This window comes from Camarhynchus parvulus, chromosome 5 (genome assembly GCF_901933205.1).
Source record: "Camarhynchus parvulus chromosome 5, STF_HiC, whole genome shotgun sequence".
NCBI classification, from domain to species: Eukaryota; Metazoa; Chordata; class Aves; order Passeriformes; family Thraupidae; genus Camarhynchus; species Camarhynchus parvulus.
In genome coordinates, this window is record NC_044575.1 from 30,465,202 (window position 1) to 30,491,674 (window position 26,473).

The 26,473-nt window shown below is 35.0% G+C and overlaps 1 protein-coding gene across 1 annotated transcript in view; it reads right to left on the reverse strand.

Annotated features, from left to right (window-relative positions):
• RYR3 (ryanodine receptor 3) overlaps positions 1 to 26,473 on the reverse strand; it is a 193,233-nt gene that overhangs the window by 32,748 nt on the left and 134,012 nt on the right. The window contains exons 61-74 of the mRNA XM_030950304.1: positions 25,283 to 25,332; positions 24,528 to 24,588; positions 23,249 to 23,487; positions 22,260 to 22,341; positions 18,348 to 18,478; positions 15,357 to 15,677; positions 13,810 to 14,050; positions 13,406 to 13,493; positions 13,207 to 13,299; positions 8,356 to 8,370; positions 5,177 to 5,347; positions 4,665 to 4,724; positions 3,386 to 3,517; positions 2,438 to 2,550 (exon numbers count right to left, since the gene is read on the reverse strand). Of these exons, the coding sequence (XP_030806164.1) occupies positions 2,438 to 2,550; positions 3,386 to 3,517; positions 4,665 to 4,724; positions 5,177 to 5,347; positions 8,356 to 8,370; positions 13,207 to 13,299; positions 13,406 to 13,493; positions 13,810 to 14,050; positions 15,357 to 15,677; positions 18,348 to 18,478; positions 22,260 to 22,341; positions 23,249 to 23,487; positions 24,528 to 24,588; positions 25,283 to 25,332 (1,797 nt within the window). The remainder of the gene's footprint in view (positions 1 to 2,437; positions 2,551 to 3,385; positions 3,518 to 4,664; positions 4,725 to 5,176; positions 5,348 to 8,355; positions 8,371 to 13,206; positions 13,300 to 13,405; positions 13,494 to 13,809; positions 14,051 to 15,356; positions 15,678 to 18,347; positions 18,479 to 22,259; positions 22,342 to 23,248; positions 23,488 to 24,527; positions 24,589 to 25,282; positions 25,333 to 26,473) is intronic.

Sequence of the window (26,473 nt, forward strand, 5' to 3'; positions counted from 1 at the left end):
TTGTTTTGTATCTACAGGGACTTTTCATCAAAAGGATTTCCTAGAATATTTGTGGCAGAAGTTAAAGTAATTTTTCAGTGATTTGACAAACACTTTCATATCAATAGACATGTCCATTTCTGAAGTATCTTACTGAAATTCCTAAAAATTGATAGGCATTAGAGTGAGTTTTGCAGAAAATTATCTTAAGATCTGAGATTAAAATTAAACTATACTGAAAGCCACCTAAATATCTGGAAAATTTTCAAAAGAGTAAGCTTATTATTTACTGAAGATTTATCTTTTCTAGGATAAAGGAAAGGTTAATAGCATAATATTTGTTTACTGCACTTTAAATTAATTGATTCTAGCATCAAAGAACTAACATTCCCAATACAAAGCTGCAACTAAAATGAAGAAATAGACAAGATAGAGGGCTGCATTTTAAACTCTGGCTCAAAGAGATTTAAATAGCTCCTAGAACAAATCATACCCCACTTGAAATAATCTCCCTAGAGTTCAGGCACGTCTGAGCAACACTGTCAATTTAGATGATGGAGATTGTTATAATAGTGTGGTAGCCTTATTTTCCTGTCAGGATCCTATGATTTATCTAAAGTGACTATAAGCTAGTGAACTTTAAAACTTTGGTTTGAACCTGTCAGCTGAGCAACATACCCAGAAGTTTGCTCATGGCAGCAGGATCAGGATAGATGACCTTTAAAGGTCCATTCCAACCCAAACTTTTCCACGACTTTAAGATTTTAAGTTTAAACTGTGTTTTCACTCTTGTTTGTTTTGAAGTACAGAGAACACAATTAATTGTCAAAATCGTTTTATGAGGGTTCATTTTTAGCAACTACAAAATGAAATAGCAGGGTAGATTTGCCTCATATTCATATTTAAATTAGGAGTAAACTGGTCCACAAAATCTACCAAAAGTTTGAGAACAAAAAGCTTGAGGAAAGTTTTTAACACAAAAACATTTTTAAAAAAATTACAGACATATAAATGTTCAATTTTAATATGGTATCATTCCATATTTTATTAAAAATTAAAAAGTCAAGAATTTAAGGATTCATTACCCACTTTGCCTCTTGGCAAGCGTTCCATCAACCTCAAATATAAAAAATAAAAGTGGGTGCTTTGTAAGGCAAAAAAGGAGGAGCCCTTTTAACATTTGCGTGGTCATGCATTTATTCTAAACATTTTAAGAATTTACAATCACAGAATATGGTTGTGAAAAAAAACCTTGCTCACAAAAAGGTTGTACTGAAATGGTATTTCTTCATACCACTTCCTCTTGTTTTGCCAAACACAGCTCTTGAAGATGCGAGGATTGATACTGGGTGGTTTTTTATGTTGTATTTAATCGTCTCCATTTTATGGTTCTTTAAAGATGGCCTGGTGGTAGCATAATAACTTGGAGAAGTTACTGTAATCTAGAACTACTCATTTTTGTAAAGGAAGGTTGTGAAGGTTGTGTGCTTTTTATGGTATAAACTGGCTTTTTATTTGTCCTGTGCGAAACTAATATTCCTCCAGTGTGTTAGTGGCACAGCTGCAGACCTTCAGCTAAAGACCTTTACAGCAAGTGTGTAAAGTTGCTTTAATAAACAGATTTTAAAATCCAACATAACCCTTCAATCAAAGACTTTGCCAAAAATCTTTCAATAATAATATTAAACACAAAAAGTGAAAAATTGCAGAAGAAGAGAAGCAAATGTAATTAAACATGTGCTTAACTTCTATCTGAATAAAACTCAGATTTTTTGAGAAGAAACAGAGTAAAGGAAGTTACTCCAGTTATGTATCATCTTATTACTCTGCTGAAAGCAGTAGATGGATCCAGGCGCAGGATGCATTTTATTTTGGACTTTGTGGTATCTACATTCAACTGGAATAAGAAGCAGAGTAACATAGAAATCTAAAATATCATTGTGCAGTGCTCTCTGCACTGCACTGTCCCAAAAGTCACTTTATTTCATATAACATTCTGACGTAGTAGTGGAAGACTGGCCCAGACAAGCTACAGAGCATGAAGTGTTCATGCAAACAGAGAGGAAGAGCCATACAAAATTAACAAAAAATAAAAAAAGAGGAAAAAAAAGACAAATCACAGGAGAATAAAGAATAAAAAGAGCAACAAATCAGAGACAAAAAATGGACAGAAACAGCAACATCTGAATGGTTTTCACAGATAAGTTGAGGAACTATACAGAATAACTGACAAAAATGAAAAATGTAACTCTTATGGTGTTTTCCCACTCAGGTTATTTGCCATGAGATGACTATTTTGCTCCTGTGAGGAATTAGCTGATGACTAATCAATTCTTGTCTCTTAAAATTACATACACCTAACAATCAACATACACCTAGGTAAACACACAAGCAGTGTTTGGACTCAGTAAACAATGTAAGCAAAAGTTATGAAGTAATAAACCTTTCAGCCACTTACCTTGGCAGGTTGTATAATGGTGCCATTCTGAAACATGCAACAACAGCCCTTTTGCGTTGTTTTGACAGAAGTTTGTGCCAAACAGCTTTTTTTGATCTCAGTGGTTGTTCAACCTATGGGAAAATATCTTCTATTATATGCAATGGAAAACTTTCAACTTTCATCAAAAATTTTTCTATGCAGCTAGTGGTTAGCTAGTTAGCAAGTAGGAAATGTTACCAATGCTCTGCCTCATTTGAAAAAGAATGTTCTTCTGGGGCTTTATTTTTTTTATTAATAAGGAAAAATACTGGGAACCTTCTATATAGAAATCTCTCTATTTATTCAGACAAGAATATTCAAGATGTTAGAATACCTCGTGTGGGACTACTTGGTAAATTTCAAAAGTTGTTATTTTGTCTGTTTCTAACAATGCATATTCAGTTGTTCATGTGAAGGTATTTCCATGCTATATCATTTGTGAATGGAACAGATTAACTTTATGTAGTAAAAGCACAAATTCCTTTATTTGAATTCCATCAACTGGATGAACAGGCAAGCAACTCAAAAGTTGCTAGAGCATCCTATGATGCAGAAATAGGAGACAGGCTAAACTCAGTATATTAAAAATAAGTGCACAAGCAAACACCTCTTCCTAAAATCAAAATGGTTTTCAGCTACAGCATGGGGATAATTTATGTGCTATTCATCACATGACTGTTCATGCAGTTTTGCAGAAATATATCCTGAGTTTTCCCTGCAGCTAAATGGAGGCACTTCAACAGATTACATTGAAAACTTTCATATATGCACATCTGTATGTGCATGGGTACTTGCATGCACACATGTACAAAACCCTAAGTTTTATCTGGACACTTTAATGCTAACAGTCACTGTACCTGAAATAATCTCTGCAAGGAAAAATCTGTTTTTCAAAAATAAACGCAGTATAGACATTTGGCTTTTTACCTGCTCCAGATGATACAGAGCAGCTGATATCCTCTGCACACGTTCCACATTTTTCTCAGGGTCAGTAGGTCCATCACTCTTTAAAATGTCTTTGTACAGATTTAGCTGCCATTTCACAGCTGGATCATCAGACTGAAACCCAACATATTTCATTTGTAAGCTGCTGAATGAAGACACTGAATTTGACCGATACCACTTCTACTCCCATAGTATAATAAAGAAGCTTATAAATATCCCCAATTTCTGTCCCCTTTCAGAGCAAATTAACATCTGCTAGCTCCTCAAAAAAATGGCATTGATTCTATATATTATTGGGCAATTCAATTATTAAGCAAGGTTCTGTATTTTTACTTCATGAAACCATATAAAGTACCTTACAACTTATTTATTCCTCTTAACTCCATTAAAAGTAAGGAAGCAGATTTAGTACTGGGATTGAGTTTAATTTGCAGAGACTGTAAAGCTGTTTGGAGTCTGGAAAAGACAGCCAGAATTTCAGTAGGTGAAGATTTATGGCCAAAGTTTTTGGTTTTTTTTTTTTTTTTTTTTTCCTTGCAAGACAGAAATAGGAAAACCGCATTAAAGTACTTCTTATGTTCATTTTAATGTATGCAATCACAAATTTCTAGCAAATAGACAGTCAACTTCCATGACAGATAAGTGAGGTACTCTTATTGTGTTCAAACACTGTAGGCAATGATCTGAATTATTCTTAATTTACAGATTGATGAGGACTCCATATTGGTATTACTTTTGACAGTGTATTCAGCATATGAGTTGTAGGAATATAAAAGTACTTGTAACACTCACAAGTGCTAAAATGACACAAGCTTTTTGTATTTTATTATATTTTATACATATTTTATTTTATATATATCACTTTAAAATGTATCTATTTTTAGAAATATCTAATTTAATCATTATTGAAAGCTAGATTCAAGCAGAAAAGCTGAAGTAGTTGAGTTTCAGTTTTATTTTCTTCTTGGATCAAGTTGATTCTAAGTAATTAGAGCTTTAAGACTACCAGTATCTCAATTCTTCACACTTGTCCCATTCTGACAGATCTTCCAGAAACTTGACTACACCAAACAAAGCTACAAATAAGGCACTTATTGCAATGAAATATCAGGAAGAATAACTTTAAAATTGAAACCTTTCCAATAGCTTTTTTTAGAATACTTTAAAATGTATTACAAAAAACCAAAAAACCAAAAAAAGGTTGCACCTTCAGTGTTTTGAAAGTGCACATTGGCATCTAAGACAGATTTTTCTATATTACCTTTTCCTGCAAGTGTAAGTTGTTGCGTAGGTGCTCTTTGACTTCCTCATCTGTGTCCCTCTGCAGAAAGGTAGAAGTATTTTTCAGTTCAGACTATGATTCATTTCACAAGAACTTTTACAACATAGAACTGCTTATATTCCATATTGAAATGTAATCTCTTTTGCTTTCAAAGTATGTAAGATGTCAGAAGGGGCAAAGGCTTAATTTAACCATAAAACAAGGGTTAAACTTTGAAGGGAATTAAAGCTAACTAATTGTAGTTCAGTATTTGGTGCAAAAGAGCATGATTATATAAAACTGCATGTGGTATACAAATGGAAAATAACAGGGAAATATGGCACCTCTATATACACTTTTTTTAAAAAAAGCACAATAATTAGCAGCTATAATTGCTTATAGTACATACAGATATTTAATTATATTGACTGCTTAGATTTCTATGCTTCAAAATTAATTTTAGAAAGTTCTGCTTATTTTTGCACTAAAAACTATTAAAAGCACACACTTACATGGCTGTATCTAGTCTTAGCCAAAGAGATGAGCTCTTGGTCTCCAGGAGTGCACATATTCAAACCAATAGGAAGCATCTTTTTAAGTGCAGCCACAATCAAGGATGTTTGTATGGAGTACAAATCTCCTCTACGTTTTGATTTCTTCCTCTCTTGATCTTGTCCTCCAGACTATAAGTTTAAAAAAAAATTAAAAGGGGGAAAAGAAAAGAAAAAAAGAAAAATTACTTTAATTTTCTGATCACATTCTTCTCCAACATGCTCTTCCCCTTATGGTCCAAGGAAACTCTGTTCCTGATGTAGTACAAATAATTAAAAATGCTTCACTAGAGGAAGGGTGTATAGGCTTGGTCAAAAAATGTAAAGGAATAATTTTGATATGCACCAGTGCAGAAAATGCAGTAACAGTAATGTGGTAATAGGAGTCACACACTTTTGTGTTGTGTGCATTCATACATATGATTTTGACAATACTTTCTGGATCTTACCTTTCAAATCAGAAACAATCCTAAAATTAGGAGCTGAATCATTCTCAGGGGACACTATTATTTGTCCAATGTTACAGAAACAAATTTAGGATGTTTACCTTTTTGTAAGAGATTTATATAAAGATAGTTATCCAGGGTCTGAATGAATGAATATTGCCTGACTTGTCTCATCTGAAAAACAGTGTTATTTAAAAGGCTTTGATTCAATGTTATAAAATGCCAATTAATTAGTGCCTCTGGTAAAGTGCTGCCCTTTGGCTTTGGATAATATGAATAAATTTGGGACAAAAAATTTAGAATTTTGTATCTTTGGATATCATCATTAATAGGAAAAGGAAAACAAAAGAGACAGCAGTAAACAGTACAACAGAACAAAATTTGCCCTATCTTCTTATGACAGACACTGTACAACATATTTCACATCCAACTTTTCCTTTATGAGACAGAACTAAAATCTTTCAAACAGACCCGTATATTTAATGAACACACAGTAAACAGCAACAACATCAAACAGCCCAGTTCTGAATTCTGTACCCAGATTAAACTCCTACTTATACTCAAGGGGAGTTTTGCTTAAGATAAGATTTCAGGACTAGGCCTCCAGGCTTGTACAACACTACAAAATTACAAATGCTTTCATTTAACCCTCCACATCCTTTCCCTTTCATCAATTAGGATTTACTGTTCTAATAATAGATTGTGTAGTTCCACATAAGGATACGGCAGAATCCATTGCAATTTATTATTTCCCAATTAATGCCTCACTATTATCACAGTAATCACTGGAAGTAAAAAAGCAACTATACATATTCTATTTGGTGATAAATTTTGGCAAATTCCATCTTCTAGATGAGAAATCTCCCTGTACAGAGCTTGTGTTAAGTATTTTGCAAGTGTGAGGGAACACGCAATGGATGTGGCTTCCTTTCTTAAGGAACTAACAATTGCAGTAGAGTACTTTGCCTCAAAGCTTTGCTTTTCAAAGTGCCTTAGGAATAGTGATGCAATGGCTTTAATAATGAAATTATTTGTACTCTACATTGACAGCAGACAAACAAATCCCACAATGTATCACTGTACTCCAGTGGCGTCACTATGCATCTTAAATAAGGAATAATCAAATACATAGTAGATATATTTTTAAAAGGAAAAAAAGGAATGGGAGGGATACTGGTTTCTGCATCTTTTATGCCAGTGGACATTTTGCACATCCAATTTGCTTTATGTTCATATGAAATTAATAAGATTGTGAACCTTAAAACTGGAGAATTTCAAAACATGAAAAGAAGATCCATTCTGCCTTTGCCATAAATTCTGCTGCCTGTGAATTCACTTCTCCAGCTGCTAAATGTATAAATAGAGTCACAGACTGAAACCTAAATGACAATGGAATTTTGTCTCTTTCAGTTCTAATATGCACCTATGTACACACAATACCTGCATTGCCTATGTAAAGAGCATTAAATCAGATATATTTTGCCTAAATAATTAACTGTGCTAAAAGGACCTCAACAGGAGGAATGATATAATTTGGTTGCCTAAAAGTGTGCAATAGCCTTACTTGTTTGAGAATTTAAACACACAAATGGATATTTCTGAAAAAAATCCATATGCCAAAAACCAATTACAGATTCTTTAGTAGATTAATAATAACTAAATACACAATGAAAAGGAAGAAATAATTTATTTACACTAAAAAATAGCTAAAACTGGTTAAGATTATAGATATAATATTTTTTTAATTTCCATCCCCCTTTGAGCTTCTGTTCTTTGAGATTACTATGAGGGCAGTCGTTAAATCCTACTCTGTATACCTGGAGAAGTTTGACAATAGCAAAGCATGAAATCAGGTTATTAGTTTAACAGAGCTTTTCCCTTTTAAACTCATGTCTCTAGTTTAATTGATTAAGAGCTCTTCACAGCATCATGTGTGCTTCTCAGCACACAGGGTACAGGGAAAGATGAAAGGATTTATGCCCCATTTTGCTGCTTATTCTACTTCACCCATGAAGAATGCACCATAGGTCAGAAAGTGCTCATCTATTTTAGAAATTCATATTAAATAAAGAATATGAATGATGCAAAGGGAAGTGACCTATAGTTCACTGAAGGAAAAGAAATCTTCAAATACATTAAATACATAAAAGAAATAAGTGTTATTCTAAAGCTGTGTCACACCTCACACCTTTAGTAAAAACCATTTTACTTTTGGAAAAAGCTAGGATATGAACTGTATATCTTATTTAAACTTATTGGATTCAATACAATCTTCTATTCACCTACAAATGGGGTAGAAATTATAGAACGTTTCTCCCAAATATTCTTCTTGAATATCATAAACCAAATACATCTTTCTAATGACTCTACTTAGACATTTCTTTTACAATGTCTACTTCACTATTTTAGCAAAAAAAAAAAAAATGCAGAAGGACAGCAGAGGCAGAATGTACATCTAAAATAATTTTTAAAAGGTAGCTTTAGTACATTTTCACATTAAGCGGTATTTAGGAGTGCCAAAGAGAATTTCATCTGCTCTGATCAAAGACTGCTGCTTTAGCTGGGACAAAATTTATAGTAGGTGGAACCTGGTGCTTCACTTTGTGACGCCACTGCTATGATCAATGGAAAGAGCTTGGAGCCTGATCATCTCTAAATCTAAAACAAAGACACATCATGCACTTTGACCTGTACCTTTACTTGCATGGCCTGTATGAAAGAAAAATAAAGGGGAAAAAAAAAGCATAAGTAAAAGAGATGAAAGGATGATAATTTTACAAGTTACTTATAAACTTACTCAGCTTTATGAGGACGGTAAAAATATAGTAAGCTCATAGCTGAAACAATAGACTGTAAATGCATAACCAAATGAGATCTTAGTGAAATCAGCTTAATCTTTATCGAATGATTGAACTTCTGAATTTCTGTTGGTGTTCTACCATACACTTCCATTTCTTCCTTGCACATTTAAGGACATCCAGTAAGCTAACCTATCAATACACTGATTACTGCATCTCTTCCCAATCTTGTTAAAGGAAGAATGGTGTCTGGAACTCTGGATTATCCAGTAATGAAAAATATTAACATTTTCACAAAAATAGCTCTTTCTACCACTTTTCCTCACCAATATATATTTGAGAAAAAAATGTGTTTAGAAAGCAGACTGTCACTGGCAAGGTATAGCACTAAATTTACAGATCTAGTTTCCCATTGCATAGCTAATTACTCTTTTTAAGACAGCCTGAGAGAAAACTTTAACTTGCATATCTCAGCAGTACCCATTTTGGAAACAATATTATAAACTCAGTTGTAACTCTCATACATACAGAGGATTTTCCCCATCTATTATATTAATACCATAAATACACTCAAATAAATATGTATTCCATAGTCAACATTATATTATAATTGTGTCAGGAAATCTTAAGAAAATAACAACAAAACCATTTATTTTTGGTAAGATAAATTAAACTATTACTGAAAAGAATCCTCAACCAGGCATAGGAAAATACTATAGAAAGCTGTAGGTTAAAAACAAGAGAAAAAACCACATACAAGCCCTCACTTCTGTCATTCTGCCCTAAAAGTAACTTCCTTTACTTGTGATACCTGAATAAGTTTCAAAATGTTGATGCCAAGGTATTAAAATCTTTTTATAGCCTACTCAATTTATATTACATAGTAAGAAAAGCAGGTACAAGAAAAGCAAAGGACTAACACTCGTGTTAGAATCTTATTATCTTATTATATTTAATACCTTCAACAAAAAGCAAATTTTAATTTAAAATTTCAGTTGTGTGAAATATGTAGAGGCTGCATAGACCTGGCTCAGCAGGTATATACAGGTGTATGTATACACTAAAGGTAAGGAAATGTTAATTATATTTATTGTAGCTGACCATAAAAATAATCCACTCCTGATTTACCTCAGTATATCCAAAGAAAATGTATTCTATGCAATTGAAATACTCTCAAAGAGGAGATCTAGAATTCCTGAAGAAAATACTAACATAAAATCCAGTAACTATTGTAAATCTGCAAACAATGTGGACTACATGTTACAGATGGGCACAAACAACCATTTTGTTTCATAATAAGAACTTGCATTTTATGATGGCCTCTAACTTCTATAATGGGTTTACTCAATCCATTCTTAAGAATAGATTATAAAAATTAATGAGGGCAAGTAAAATAAAACTCCAGTAGGATATGTAAATGTTTAAGAACTGCAGATGTATATCCAGCCACACATTCATTTAGATTCCAAAACTGACTCAGAAAAACAGCCCACATTCATATTACACAGTTATTATGTATATGTGAATGTATACATTCAGTCTTCTATTCCAGTTAACTGAAAAACACTATAGGACATAATTTCCTCTTAACCAAAAAGCTATTTTATCAAGAAACCTATGAAGGGTTCCAAAATAACAGACTAGTGGCGTTGAATGTGTTTAAATTCTCCATTTCAACACTTCTATCACAAATCTGTATTTCAATGTGATCTAAGTTACCAGTCTCTCTCAGACTGGAAGTTCTCTAACTTACCATTCCCCTCCGAGCATTCTGCTGCCATATTTTTAGAAAAGAAAAATTAAATTCTCAGCTGTTAATACGTTTATTTGAAAAGCTAGTAACAAAGTTAATATAGTATAATAAAAATACAATGGATACTTAATTAATTTCTTGATTTTAATGATGAGTAGTTTGTTACCATGGATATTAGCTACTAATAAGTAACATAATGCTACTCCTTTCTCCTCTGCTTTCTTTTATGGCATGTAAGGATATAGAACCTTCTGTGCAGGATATATTACACCTTACACTCTGATAGCACCCCAGTATTTTTTATCAGGAACAGCAGTGAGTCTCTGTCTCTGTTACCTAAGGCAGTCTGAGATCAACCTGGGCCTTAGTCCTTTGGGAGACCACAAAATGCTCTGTCCTGGGCCCACTGTCAATAGCCAAAGTTCCTATTCAGTTTTCTACTTTGTCATGCTTGATAAATATTGGATAAGATTGCTTCCACTAGAAATAATGTGAATAAAGAGGAATAAGTAATAGAGAGGAAAAGGGCTAATTATTCAGTAAACTTGCTACTTTTTGAGATAAATGTTAATATTAAAGCAAGAAATGATAATGTTCCCTAATGTAATGTCCTCTACTGATCAATGTCTAAGGATAGAAATAAATATCAAACCTGCAAGAAAACCTGAAATCCAGTTACTTAGAGAATTTCTTGTTTCTTTTAACCTATGCAGTCTTAAAAAAAAGCCAACAAAACAGATGTAAACCTATAATTTATTGGATGTGCTGGGTTTAGACCACTTATATTTTATATTATGAAATATTAGCAATTTCCTGCTTTGAAACCATGTATAGAAAACCAATACAACCCTTCTAAAAGACACTTCATATATTTCTTCATGGTATTTAAGTCATCATGAAACAAGCATCTAAAATATCAGCTGTTCTGCAATCATGCCTGCCATTACAGTATCATATTAATAAAATATTCAGTCATGAACAATACAGTATTTTCTTTCTTTCTTTCTTTATTAGCAATAACCATGCACAGTGTCCTGGAACACCATAAATTGACATTGATTTGCTTACAAAAAATTATATGCATACAAAATCTCCAGAATCTCTCTGTACTATATACCCATGGAATAAAAACATATTTACATATGCATCTACACCCCTGTTGCAAATATATTAATACAATTATTCATACATAGGATATCTGCATACTTAAATATACACATTAGGCATTTGAAAATATAATCTCAAAGTCAGATTTGGGTGATAGAGATTCTTGATGTTAAATTCCTGTGGTTTTATCAAAATCCACTCCTCATTTACCTCAGTATATCCAAAGGAAATGTATTCTATGCAACTGAAATACTCTCAAAGAGATCTAAAATTCCTGCAGAAAATGCTAATATGAAATCCCCAAACTATTGTAAACCTGCAAGTAGTACAGTAGGAGACCTACCTATTCCTTATTTTGTAAAGATCTGTCTTTTATTCCTGCCATGCCAGACTGACAAAAATATGGCACTGACACTTTACTTCATATTATCCTGTTCTCAGTACTGAAGTGGGACACAGTTTAGATTAAATATACCGTTTCTAATCTATGGTGTCTAAAAAATGAAAGTACACCTATTTTTTCATCTCCTCAGGCCAGCTGTAATTATAAATGTTAAAATACACATAATAAATGGGTGTGCAATGATTGCCATATTATAAAAGTACAGAGCTACATATTATAGTCTGTTATATTGTGCAACTGCTCCTCAAATAGCCTGGATGTGCCCACTATTTGTCTTGTTAATAAGGATGATACAAACATTCCAATTCTATGAAACAATTTTGATAAGCTGCGTCTTAACAACAAGAACGGAGGTTAAAAATTTCCTTGTCTCCGAATACAGAATTCTTTATAAAGTTGGACTTATTTTTCAGTGCTGGTCTTGAACTAATGATGAACAGATAATAATATTTTTGCTTGTAAAAATTCCAATATCAGGGTTTAGCTTAGTCAGGTTTCAAAACTTAAAAAATTCATAGGAAAAAAAAAAAAAAGCTTTGGTTTTAAACACATTTTAAAATACATTTTAAAACACATTTTTAAACACATTTTAAAATATAATTAAGAAATGTAACAGTACATTTTATCTGGTTCTCTATTGTTTGAAAATGGACTTACAGTAGCTAGGTTTCAGGAAAACAAAATACAGTGAAATACAAAACTTTAAATGATACTTCTCTACTACACCTTCAGAACAGGATTACTCCAAAATCATTATAAATAGGAATAAAAGAAAGGGTTTCTTCAGTATATTTACCAATACTAATTTGGAATTAGACTTCATCTGGCTTTAGCTGAGTAAGGCAATTTACTCAGCTAAGGTCAAAGCAGCCTTTGACAATTACCTTGACAATTTCTCTATTGTACAGGTAACAAGATGTACTTTGAAGCCATCATATCAGCATCTTGTAATATTTTTGGCTGAAAATCAGCAAAAAAATAAATGAATGTCTTAATTGATAAGAAACAAGAAAAATGGTGCACATGTAGCAACACTATATATATAAAGAGGTATATGTAAAGAGATCTGTGCTCCATTGAAGCTGACAGAACAATACAGAGTATAAAAATATATGGCATATAGTATAAAAATGATGAGGCAATATTTCTTCACTTGCTTTTATAATATAGTCTACCCTTTTCTTTCCTGAATGTTCAATAACCCATACTTTATAATACAGCCCATATTTTCTTATATGTGCAACTTTTCAAATCAAGACTTATTTTAATGTTGTGTCTGAGTATTAGCAGACATTTAGTAAGTAACTCTAAGGGACACAGACTATATTTTGCATATTAGTTGTCACATCTGTCATCAAGAAGCAAAACTATTTTTCTTCTAACAGCAGAGTAACTGCAAACTGAGTAGATTCTCAGAGCCTTCTTTCAACATATTAAACACACAGTGTAGATTTACCTGATCCACAATTTTTTTATTAACTTACTTTAGACATCTTGCTCTTGGTGTCTCCTGTTAAAAATGCCAAATTGTTGATTTCATTCTGAATCACAAAATTTTGTTCTTCTCTTTTAAAATTCTAAAGAAAAAAAAAAATATCACCAGAAGTTTAAGTTATCTGCATGTACAAGATTTATATTTAAAAATAGAATGGAATGAAAGGAAAAGTGCGCATTTTATCTTACATGTGATTTACACCACAGGATAAAAACTTCAGCCACCATTCGAAAGAGTTCATCAGAATCCACATCTGGTTTCTTTAGCCAATTAGCTCTAATTACAAAAATAAGAGAAATTTAAAAGAAGATACTTAAAAGAAGACAGTTTACCATAATGATCCCTATTTAATAGATCAGGTAACATTTTTCTAGTTAATCTAGGAATTTGCATCTCAGCAAAAGGTGTGAATTAAAGGTACAGCTTTCTTTAAGAATCTTAAATTATTCAGGATTAAGATTTAAGAATCTTAAAACATGCAGGATTTGATTCTCACTCTAAGATTAAATGGACTGTGTTCCTCCTGATTGTCTGATCATAGATTCCAGTATATTAAGTAATAAATATGAGTTTATTTATTAGGTTTTTTTACCTGTTGTTGTCTACATAACGTATCAACATTGGATAGAAGGCATAAAGGTCTCTACAAAGTACAGCAAACTCATCCAGAATGAGTAGCTCAGCTTCTTGGGTGTCATTTTTATTGTCTGCTTTCAGTTGCTCTTCTTCCATCACTATCTTCATAGCTTTTTTCTTCAATTTATCCAGTGTTGGAATAAAGTGAGATCTGAGAAGATCAGGTCTGGCTTTGCTGATGATGGGTTGAGCATAAACTATATATGAAAATATAGATAATTCTATGATTAATGCATAACTGGTGTTTTTCATTGTATTAACATGAATGCTGAAGTTCTAGAAACAGTAAAGTTTATGGGGTTTCATAAATGTTACACCATAAAATTATTAATAAAACGATGAATGCACCTTTATAAAAACTGTCTATTGAGAGATTAAAAGATTATGGATTTGGATTATAAGTATTTCAGTCGAATATAAATTAAACCATCATCGTTTTGGCAAGTCCCATGTCTCTAAGTAAGGACCTAAACAAAATAAGGATTGAGACACAACGTCCTCAGAAAAATACTTTTTGTTTTGTTTGGGGTTTTTTGTGTCTGGGATGTTTTTTTGTATTCAATGTCAGAAAACCACCAGAAGATAATGTTCTGGAAGAAGTCCTTTACTTCTCTGCTACTTCTCTGCCTTGGGCAAATTAAAATGAAGAGAATGAATGAGTAATTCAAGGTCATAGATCGACATTGTACAAGTACTTGTATGCAAACTATTCAAGTCAAAATGCAAGCTACTCAAGCCAAAAAATCCTTGCAAGGAAAAAATGAGTTTATTATCACCTTATGTAGATGAACAATCAGTACAAAACTGCAGGAAACACTCTCTACAACTAAGCAGAAAACTTCTTACTAAATTTTAATGGAATTCTTGTTATTATTTAAGGTTACTCAAATTTAGCAGGAAATTATTACCTTTACATAGATTATCTTGAACTATGTTATTGCACATTATATTCTTACACTGTATAATATGAACGATAAAATTTGGATATGGTAAACTTGTTTAGCAAGATAAATACTAGATCTTATGTGATATTTTGAAAAAACTTTCAGCTTATTTAATAGCTCACATATTTATTCAGGCAAACAAACTAATTTTGAACTTGGATTACTCCTGAGATTATTTCACCATTTACATTTTTTTTCCATGTTGTCCTGATATTTCATGAACATAGTTCACTCTACTCAGGAGTCTTGAAAATCAATGGAATTCACAACTGCAAATTAAGCACTAAGGCTCTTATACAGTGCATAGAGAGGGAGATTTTCAAAATCTCTTATGGAGAATAGAAATCTCTCTACTTACAGTGATGCTACAATGCATGCATATAAGCAATAATAAAACATAAACATATTTATCTTATTGTTACTTATATTTTATTTTTCTTTCTTTCATGATGGTTCTAGTTAGATGTTTTGTTATTATATCACTGGGCAATAAGGTAAAGCATAGCAAAGTAATTAAATATTATTAGTACAATTACTGTTCAAAAAATATTTACAGTACCTGCAATTCTTTTCATCCAAGAGGCTTCATCTATTCCCAGATTGTTGTTAATGATCTTTAGAATGTTTCCAAGAACAATGCTCAGATGCTCAGATGTAATCATTGTACAGCAAGGCCCAGCACTTTGAGGAACACTCTCAGAACCTCTTTCCCACCAGTAGGATAAATAGTTGCATAGCATGGGTAAGATCACCTCAATTACATGAGGCATTTCAGTATACCTTGCTCCAGACTCTGCTAAATCATTTATTTCCTTTATTAGTCTATCAAGCTGAGGGATCTCTGGACACATTTCTTCTACTGTATCAGGCATACCTAAAACTGCAAGTAAGGGCAGAAAACCAAAATGTTAATTAGCAAAATGAAAGAGAACATCTATGTTTAAACCCTAAATACAAATGGCTCTGATTTTTTTCCTTCATCATCTTGGACAGGCAGAGCTATAGTAACACTTTGGGGTATGCATGAGTATCTCCTTTCACAAATTGTGTCTTAGGGATGATGTGCATATATACAATAATGTAAATAATAGCTGCCATAAAGCTATGGCTTTACCCTAAGGTGTCCTGTGATTATCTGGTGAGTTATGTAAATGTGCAGAAGAGAAAGCTTATTTTAGTATTGGTTGTACTCTGAACATTGTATTCATAATTATTCACAATTTTTATGCTGGTTTGCCAAAGATTAAATCCACCGAGGGGAAAGAGAAAGAAACAATTCAAAAGTATGGGGTTAAAATGAAACTGTACTTAGTTCACGAACTATCTCCCAACAAAAATGCCAGAAAAGATTCCAGTTATCATATGCTTGTATTAGGAAATAAAGGATGCTTATTCAGCAATTAACAACACATTGGAATCTAGTGACAGTCACTTAAGCAAAATTCTTCCACTATTTCTGGATATGGTAATGGTTATAGTACAGCTCTTATAAAGCAGACCTGTGAGGAAGGGATAGCAGAAGCTTTTCCATAACTGTTTTAGTATGGAAAAAACTTCATGAAGCATATGAAATCAATCTACCCCTATTTACTTTTCTTGTTTGTTTGTTTAAAAGTACAAAGATTTTGGCAGTTAGTGACTCTTTCATGGATCAGTGAGGAAAATGCTAGAATATTTTAAGATATGAATCCATCGAGAGTAAGTTGGGAGAGAAGCAAGCAAAGAAATTCATTGTAGAAGGATTCATGTTCTTATCAACAGAAAGAGAAAATGGGTAAGGCCCATTGTGGACTTCTGTGTGTAGATGGGGAATGAGATGCTGGAAAGCAATGTAATGGAAAGGAACCTTGGACTTGTTTGGCAGCAAGTATATTATGAGTCAGCAGTGCCCTGGCAGCCAGGAGGGCCAACCTGTGTCCTGGGATGCATCAGGCACAGCATCACAGCCAGGCAAGGGAAGGGATTGTCCTCTCTGCTCTGCTCTGGGGTGGCCTCACCTGGAAGCGAGGCCTTACCTACTGTGCTCAGTTTTGGGCATCAGAATATTAAAAAAGCATCAAGCTTTTAGGGAGTACCTAAAGGGAGGCCACAGGGATGGGGAAGGGAAAGCCTTATGAGGAGTTTGGTCTAGTCACTTGGGAAGTGGTCACAGCACCAGCCTGACAGAGTTCAAGAAGCATTTGGACAGCACTCTCAGGCCCATGGTGTGATTGTTGGGGAGTCCTGTGCAGGGCCAGGAGTTGGACTCAACGATCCTTGTGAGTCCCTTCCAGCTCAGGTTATTCTGTGATTCTGTGATCTGGTCCTGGTCAAGCAAGGATATTCCTAGAGCTCATGGTACAGGTTTGTGTCCAGACAGTTCTGAGTGTCTCCTGTGATGGAGACTCCACAACTTCCCTGAGCAATCTGCTCCAATGCACAGTCACCCAAACAGGAAAGTTCTTCCTCATGTTAGGTGAAACTTCCTGTGCATCAATTTCTGCCTGTTGCCTGTTTTCTTATTGCTAGGCACCACTGAGGAAAACCTGCCTCCGTCCTCCTGACACCCTCCCTTTAGCTATTTTGTATACATTGAAGAGGTCCCCTCTCAGTCATCTCTTCATGAGACTGAACAGGCCCAGCTCCCTCCGCCTTTCCTTATAAGAGGGATCCTCCAATCCCCTCATAATCTCTATTGCCCTTCACTCTCTCACTTCACTCAAGAGAGTTCATCTCTCTCTTGTCCTTAGGAGCCCAGAACTGGAAACAGCACTCACCAGGGCTGATCAGGCCTCACCAGGGCTGAGTAGAGGGGCAGGATCCCCTCCCTCGACCTGCTGGCCATGCTCTTCCTAATACAGGTCACAGTGACCCTCTAAGCCACCAGGACACACTGCTGGCTCTGGGACAGTTTGTTGTCCACCAGCACCCCCAGATCTTTCTCCACAAAGGTGCTTTCCAGCAGGTCAGCTCCCAGCCTGCACTGGTCCATGGGGTTATTCTTCCCCAAGTGCAGGACCCTGTCTTTGTTGAATTTCAAGCAGTTCTTCTCTGCCCATCTATTCAACTTGTCAAGGTCCCTTTTTCATCAAGGTTTCATGGAATTGATCCTATTCTGCTGGGAGTTCCCTGTACCAAACTGCTTTGGATCACTGGTTAGACAACAAAAACATAGAAATTATTTTCCTGTGCACTTAAATCAGATATTATACCTCTTGTATTTTGCTACATGAACACAACTATATTTTGCCAAAAAATTTTTGTAATGTAGATATGTACCTCTTCAATTAAGATTAAAATATTGCAGTACACATCTTTAGAAAAATATTCAAACATCATGTTCAGAAAAATATCAAAAAATACTAGGAGAAAGAGAACATTGTTTGCACAGTCTCAACAAAGCAGAGCAAGGTTAAAATGGCAAGCAACGGCAAACATCAGTAGCATGACTTCTCTGCTGAGGCATACATTCAGGGCTTTTTCATGATACAACTTCTATTATTTAGTTGGAGTGAAGTGAACGGGTTTTGGGGTTTGTTTTTTTTTTTTTTTTGTGAGGAACGGTACTTACTTGCTCTTTCTCTTGCACTTTTTGTGTTGAAAACAGACAGTGGATTGTAGTGGTTGAGGGAAGGCTCAAGGAATGCTACTGGAATGGCAGCCGCAAGAGATGCTAAACACTCACCAAGCGCGGGGCGCTGCCTGTATGTGAGAGACACTAAAAGTCATCTGAGAGGAAAAGTGTTTCACCAGGCTTTCAGTGTCTGGCATACATGATAAAAAGAAGTATTAGTATTTATAGCTGATTTTTAAAATCTTTTTCAAATGTTAGGAACTGTCTGACAACATAGAAAAAAATTTATCGCATGAAAAGAACTACCGGAGATCACAGTGGTGCAAGAAAAACAGTTTTAAAAACCCCACCTCCACCAAAATTTTGGTTCTGATCAGGAAAGGGTTAATTTTTGGCATGGACAGGACCCAGAGGCTATTCTATGCCACCTCATGTCATTGCCAGGGACAGGGTTCCTTAGGGGTCAGACGTTGTCAGGGGTCCTGTGTGATGGCGAGCAATTGCATGTGAATTGTCTCTTTCTTGTACACCATTGTTAGGACTGTTGCTCTTACTGTTCATTGCTTTATTTTGTTGATGTTTCCAGTAAATTTTTCTTATCTCAACCAATGATATCTACCTTTAGTGGCTTCAATTCTTCCCTCCATCCACCACAGGGACAGGGGAGGAGGGACTGAGCAAGTGGCACATGGTTTGGAGTGTTTCTGTGGGAAATACTTAGGGAGTTCCGTCTTGAAACCAACACCCTTATTTGGCACTCAACATAGGGCAGGAAAGGGTGAGATAACAACATATCTGATCAGAGTGGGTAGGAAGCAAAAGTGATCTAAGCATTTATTGTATTAGGTCCAGAGCCACTGGTCACATGGTTGTGGTACCTAACCCTGTATACATTCCCATATATGCAATATGTGCTCCTCACAGTGATATTTTTCAGAGCAGGGAGGGGGATGAGGATTGCTTTGTGGCTGCACTGTGTAATATCAGCTTATGACATGATAACAAAGACAACGAAGATCATTTGGAATGTGTATTCAGTGCTGCTCTTCTGCTCTTACCTTGGGCACTACCTCAGGGAGTCCATTAAAAATTGTACCCAGCCTGTGGGAAGAAGAGGGTGGATAATTTTCCCCAGCTTTTCACCCCTTTAACCTCCTTCAGGTCTGTTACCTTTGCTTTTGAGGATTTTGAACTTCATCTGGCTTTTAAGAAAAGGTTGCTCTTATTGCTTGGTCTGCTGGGTCCCCTTGCTTTGGTCCGCACCACGGAGTTACGAAAGAGATTTTTAGGAGAGTATTTCAGAGATCTGCCCCAAGGGTGGATAGTCACAAGGGGTATGGAAGGTGGAAGAAAAGGGTCCAACCTTTGAAGGATGATTCTGCTCCAGTGGTTTTTAAGTTTACCCCAGAGCAACCAGAGTGCTTGATAAAGTGGCAGAATATTTGAAGGAAAACTGCTGTGGCAGTTTTGGGGAGGTGCAAAGTTATGCAACATGCTGGACTCTAGCTACTATTTTTAGACACTGCTTGGTACTAGACAGCACCCTCAGGGGGAGGAGGAGGAAAGCAATGCATTGGGACCACTCAAACTGCAGCTGAACCAGAGGAACAACTTGTGCCATTAGCAGTGTCCCCTACACAGAAGAAAAAATACAGGACAGACAAAATCAGTTGTCTTAGTGAGAGAGGAAGAGGAAGTAGGGCCCTCACAAGGAGGAAGACCCAGGGTGAGTGATAATCCCCTGACCCCTATCCCTGGGTGAGCTGTGTGAATAGATTTCATCCAACAGTCAGGTGAGCCCCTCATGACCTGACTGCTCCAATGCTGGATATCATGACCCATGATATGATATTGGATGGTAGTGAAGCTGGGGATCTGGGATCTGAGATCCCTGTCCTGGGATGTGGGCATTGCAAAAGGGATTGAGAAAAGGGCAGAAACTCTCAGCCTCATGAGGCAACTCCTGGCAAGTGTGAGGGAAAGGTATCTTTTCAAGGGTTGCCTATTAATGCACCAAGATAAGTGAAACACCATGAAGAGAGGTATCCAGTGAGTAGAGCATTAGGGCTCTAAGTAATCAAGAGCTACAGTATTTTGCATCCAGTTCTCAACATTTATTAATCATAAATGGAGACTTTTAGAGAAGAAATGTTCACAGAAAAATCAGAAACAACTCCAACATCCTAAAGAAGCTGAACAGTCTTTGTACAAAGGATAAACATTTGACAAAGGAAGTTTGTCTTAACAAAGCAGCAGCAGCAATTGAATTAAGAATTAGCCCTGAGCCCCTGCAGCCAGCAGAATTATTTCAGCCATAAAAAGAGATATTTATCTATGAAAAGTGCACTATGACTCATTCTGCAATGAAAGGTAAAACTTCTTAATGCCCCTGCCAAAATTCACTAGGAGAAAAATGTGCAATTTGATCCTGAAACTGAACATTGCTTAATTTGAATAACTGTTCAAGTCAGCTCCATCACTCACTTCTAAATTTTCTGAAACATTGAGCATTGTGTTTGAAATCCTACTTCCCACCTAGACACTGATGTCTGCCTAAAACTGTAATTTAGGAGTCTGAGACTAGTGAAAAACAAACTAAATGAAATCCACAGTTGAAACCTCTCACACAGCCTTAGGAGAATAATTAGTTTCCTTGGATATATGAAATCTCATCACTTTTCCATTCTAAGAAGATAATTGCTGCAGACAAAGGTGATGCTGCTAGCTTCTATAGGTTTAAGGAAATTGTCCAGTGCTTACAGATTTTGTCAGTCAAGTTGAGGCTTGTGCTCTGAGCTTTTCTTATTGAAAGGCAGCTCAAACACAATCATGTTTCATTTCCTGTGAGAAGACCCTGACTGCTAGTTAGATAAGGGGTAAGGCACTTCCTATTTTTCCTATCAGATCTATTATGTAAAGGAGTATTTAGAATTTTGAAGCCCAGAAAGAGAAGTAAAAGAGTATAGCTTTGTGACTAGAGATGGATGCATAAATGCCTGAATGAGAACACACAGCTTGTGCACACATGTGCATGCATGCAGAGTGGGAGGAAAGATCTGTCCACCAGACACCTCTTGCACTTTGTATGAAAGAATTCTGAATAAACTCTGGAAGGAAGGAATTGGAGATGAGCATTCCTCACACTAGGCAAAGCCTCTCCTAACCAGACCACCGACTTGAATTTCTTCCAGTTTAGTGTCTCTCTCCCTATGGATCTTACCTTTTCATAAGAAAGGCAGCAAAAATTGCCTAAACGAAAACTTTCACAAGTATTAGGATGGGTTATCCTTATTGTGGCTCCTGTCTTGTGATACACAGACAAGCAATAAGGGTTCTGTTTTCTGAGCTAGCAAACACAGATTTGATCTCCTTCTATTGGAAGAAGGGGCTTGAAACATAGCAGAGCAACTAGATGCTTAAAGGAATTGCAGACCTTGGCCATTTTTAAACACAATTAACTAGTGGTTTTCTTTGTAGAGCTAATGGTTGTCAGAATACTCTACATAACTCAGGATTTTATGCTCAGGACAACTCTTTTGAGAACCCTTTATAGACTTAGGTGAGAAACAGATGCTTCCGACTTAGTACTCAGCCTACTTATCACAGCAATATGTGGCAGAAAAAGTTTGAGAACCTAATGGCAACTCAAAGAAAAATTTAGCTTTTCCTATGGGAAAAATAGACTCTGTGCAGATACACTGCCATATGTAGAATAAGTTATTTACTTCTACTGAAGTTTTTTTCCCTGTGGAATTGAATGCTGAAGTCTAGCAACCATTTTCAAGGGAAAGTGTATTTTAAACATCTCTCACTCTTTCAAATTCACCTTTCATCCAAAATGCTTTATTACCTAAGCAACAGACTCCTAATGAAAAGAAAATTTTGCATGCTGAGTTTTACACTTAATACCTTTCAACATAGATGTTCTTTCCAGTCCCAAGGGAATAGAGGCTACAAAGAATTCTGTAACATGAAACTTGTACATCACCCACTAGAGGAAAATGAAAATGCATTATCAGTATTTATGCAGCTAAGGATTACTTTTCAAATATCAAACATCTGTTTTATGCAATATCTTAAACAGTATCCAAAATTTTTAGCACATATATCATGGAACATTCTGAGTGTCCATACTCCACATGGCACTTACCTTCAATTCCTGGTCTATCATCTACATTCATTCCAAAGCTTACCAGATCATTAGACATTCCAAGAGTACAGCAGACACTTATTACTAAGACATTCCAGGTTATCATACTTGCAGAGTCCAATTTAAAGCTAAATAACATCATTCTGTGTGTGTGTCTAACTTTTAAGTACACGATCTAAAGGTTCAGCATATTTTTAAAGAAATTATTTTCATGGTTATCCATCTTTTAATTATGACCTAAACATATACAAAATTTTGGAACATAATTACAGACATTAGAAAGTAATAAAACCATTTAGCACATTGCTGAATCTCAAAGAGTCATTTCAGTATTTTTAAAATAACTGATATTAAAAACAGGGAAAATTTAAATTCAAAGACCTGCAGTGGTTTTCCCATGTAAGAGAAAATCCACAGGGAACTTAATTGAGTTGTCTTAATATAATGAAACAGTACTTTTGTATGGAAAACTAGTCGCATACACACATTTGTTAAGAGAGCACTTAAAGGCATATTTTAATTTCCCTCTAAATGTTAGAAGAAATATTGTGCATAATTAAGCTTATTGAGTATTATTTTTGAACATGTACTAGAAATAAGGTAATATGTTGCTAATTTCAGAATTAATTCTGGAAATGTACATGTTACTGAAAACAGAATTTCATTCTCTGAATCCATGCAGTCATTACTAAAAAGCATTTGTAGCACTATAACACAATAAAATTCAACATTAAAATAAAATACTTACGAAGTAAATCTATTCCAAAGTGATATTGTGAAATATGTTCAAAAATTGATGTTAAGATTGGTAACAATGCTACTGTAGTATAATTGATATTCTGGGAAACACCCTTGATTTGTGTTCGTGAATGAGTAAATTTTCCCAGTTTAAGATTTTCAGAAGTCTTTTCCAAGTCTTCAGCTGCATTTTCAAAAAAGGCACGCAATCCTGCCTTAACGAGCTCAGATCCTGATTTCATAACAGTTCTGAAAAACAAAAAGGGAAAAAATGTCAACTTTGTCTTGGTATTTAGTAGTTGTATAGAGATATATGTACAGGTTAGTTACATTCTGTCAGTGGTTAAAGATACCCATATGTATCAGGGAACTTCACACTAGGAACAGAAGACAGCACTTACATCTAAATAGCAGTATAAGTAACAATTTCCTTTGAGTATTTAATACAAAATAATAACAACAAAGTTATTGATTGACTGATTCCACAGTCTTGCCTTTCCAGGTTTTTGTGGTCTGCTTTTGAATAATTCCTTCTCAGTAAATATCAAAAGTCATGAGAAAGTTTCTCTATAAAATATGCTAAAAACCCCCAAACTCTTAATCCCTATAGTTTTATGGGAGCCACAGTAACTAGGTGTGTATGTCAAGACAGTTCAAAGCCCCTTAATCTAGAAAATGCAACTGCAATGCCAGAATCACAGTCCCATTCATTGAATTCTTGCATGCTTCTCTGACACCTTACTGAAGATGCCAGTGTTGTTCACAACAAGTTCACAATAAGTTCATTATCAGGCTGCTGTGTAACTTAACCAGGCCAGAAAACAGCTTAAATTCAAAAACTTTTCTTGCCTCTGTTTTAATCTACACAATCACTTCAATGATAAGCAGTAAAAGTTAGTAAATATAACTATGCCCATATATTAATATACTCTGCATACTTCTAATGACAAATTTTACACTATGCACTAAACTTTCTTAATATCTGCAGGTATCACTACTTTCAGTTCCAATGGTCATGTCATTAATATCTCCCCATAAAGTCTTCAAATGAACTTGGAAAGTTTGACAAGTGTTCTCAGTGTTTGAATGACAGACATTGAGCAGAAAAATGTACGTGAAACACTTTAGACAAAATTTGCTACTGTGGAGGGCAGTAGCTGAATTGTTGATGCTCTTAAGATCTTTGATTACAAATAAAGATTAAAAAAATACAGAAGGAATCCAATTGCTTCTGAAAAGCTCAGTAAAATCTTAGTAGTTTGCAGCTGGTACAAAAGTTGCAAACTTACCGTGTGTCAAGAGACTGAGCTAAGATGTGCAGGCAGTTCACCATTGTAGCAGAATCGCTTCCTGGTTAGAGAGAGATATTATAAGAGCACAATAGCACAGGAAACATAGCATCATATAATGATCCAAAATGGCCTTACTGGAGATGCACAGTTTAAACAAGACATTTCCTAAGTCTCCTACCTTAGGTCACTGAGGAGGGAGTTAAGTCTGATGCTAGAAATACCTTTTAATTTTTTTAAGTCAATTTCTGTATAGGAACTAAACAGAATAACTAATGTCTACTTGAGGCACATTTTTACCGCCTAACCTCACAACATTCTGACCTCTGTATCTTGTAGCACTTATATTTCTTTTTAAAGTTTTTTACCAATATCTTTGTAGGAGGTATATTATTTTTTCTTACATCCCCTTTTAGCTATTGAGAAATTAGTCTACTGGATTCAACAGTTGGATGACAGAAATCAAAGTAATTAGTATAAGATTACTTTTGAAAAGTGAAAAGTAACTGCAAACCACTGATATTTTTTTCATGGAGTCTGGAGATATGACAATGTGCTGTTTTTTCCTGCTTTGACACCTTATATATTTTATTAAGTATTAGCTTCAGAGCCATGTTCAATGACCTTACTGATTTCACTAGAAACTTATGGAGCATTTAATAGAATTTTGGCTATAGTCATGAAAATCTTCAGCTAAGAGAAACAATGGTTATGTATTCTTTAAATTCTTATCAAGATCTTTCTTAACTACTTACCAAAAAGTGAGATCCTATGTCTAACAAGAGCAGCTAGTTTGCAGAACAGGCTAAAGTAGAGAAGAACAGAGAGAGCAAAACAAGACAAAGATGAAAGACTTATTTAGAATAGGAGGTAAAGAATAGTAGGAATACGAAAAGGAAAACGCAACATAACTCCTGTAAAGCGTGCTTTGAGTGATACATGATGATTAACAGTCAACTGCATTAAGCAGAGTAATATTTTCCAGTTCCTGAGATCTTTCATTTCCTATACTTCACCACTTCAGAGGTGTCTTGAAATCTAAAACTTTTTTGACAGTGGTTTTCAACAATTGTGTGCTATATGGCTGAGTCATTCTTTATGGCTATTATTTCTGAATAAGAATTTTTTTTGTAAGGACAAGAAAAAATGAGAAACATTTTAGTGTTTTACTTGGCATTCTGCAGGAAATAAATTTTAAAAATCTTCATACTATTTAAAATAATTTGCAAGGATGTCCTTTGTAAATGAATAAAAAAATCTGTATTTACCCTCTGATGATGATAATATGAATCCTAGATATATACACACTAGAAGAGCTTCTGGTATATACTTGCATATCTAACCTACCTGTCAAAATAGTGGGATAAGAGAATATAGAACCAACACCCTAAAGAGTAAAGGGGTTACTTCAACAAAGACAGCTGACAGACTTAGATATCATTTGGGCCATACTTTACAAAGGAAATTAGGGCATGAGAAAACAAAGCATATACCTTAGGACATGGTATGGTCTCATACTAACCACAGATTTTTATTGTTATCTTCACAATGGTAAGGAGATACTATACTTCCTATAAGATGGAAATTGCAGATAGTCACTTCTCTCAGTGAAGGATGCACAAAGAATTATTAGATATTTCTGCAGTTATACTAGCAGGTACTTGTGCTAGACATCTAACTTCTTCATGTGCCTTTGTAAAGCCACTTTTATAGCCCTAGAACACATCCTCCTACCTTCATGGAGACCTGGCTGACTTTAGAGAAGTAACAGGAGTACTCAGAGAGGAAGCATGAAATTGAAATGAAGTGACACTTCCATCCTCCTGAGCCTGAGTTGTCTTTCCCAGCTCCTGGAGGACTATCTTGCAAGTTTGTAAATGTCTGAGCTGAGTAAAGCAGAATCTTGGGGACTTAACCACTCTTACACACAACTGCTCTATAAGGAC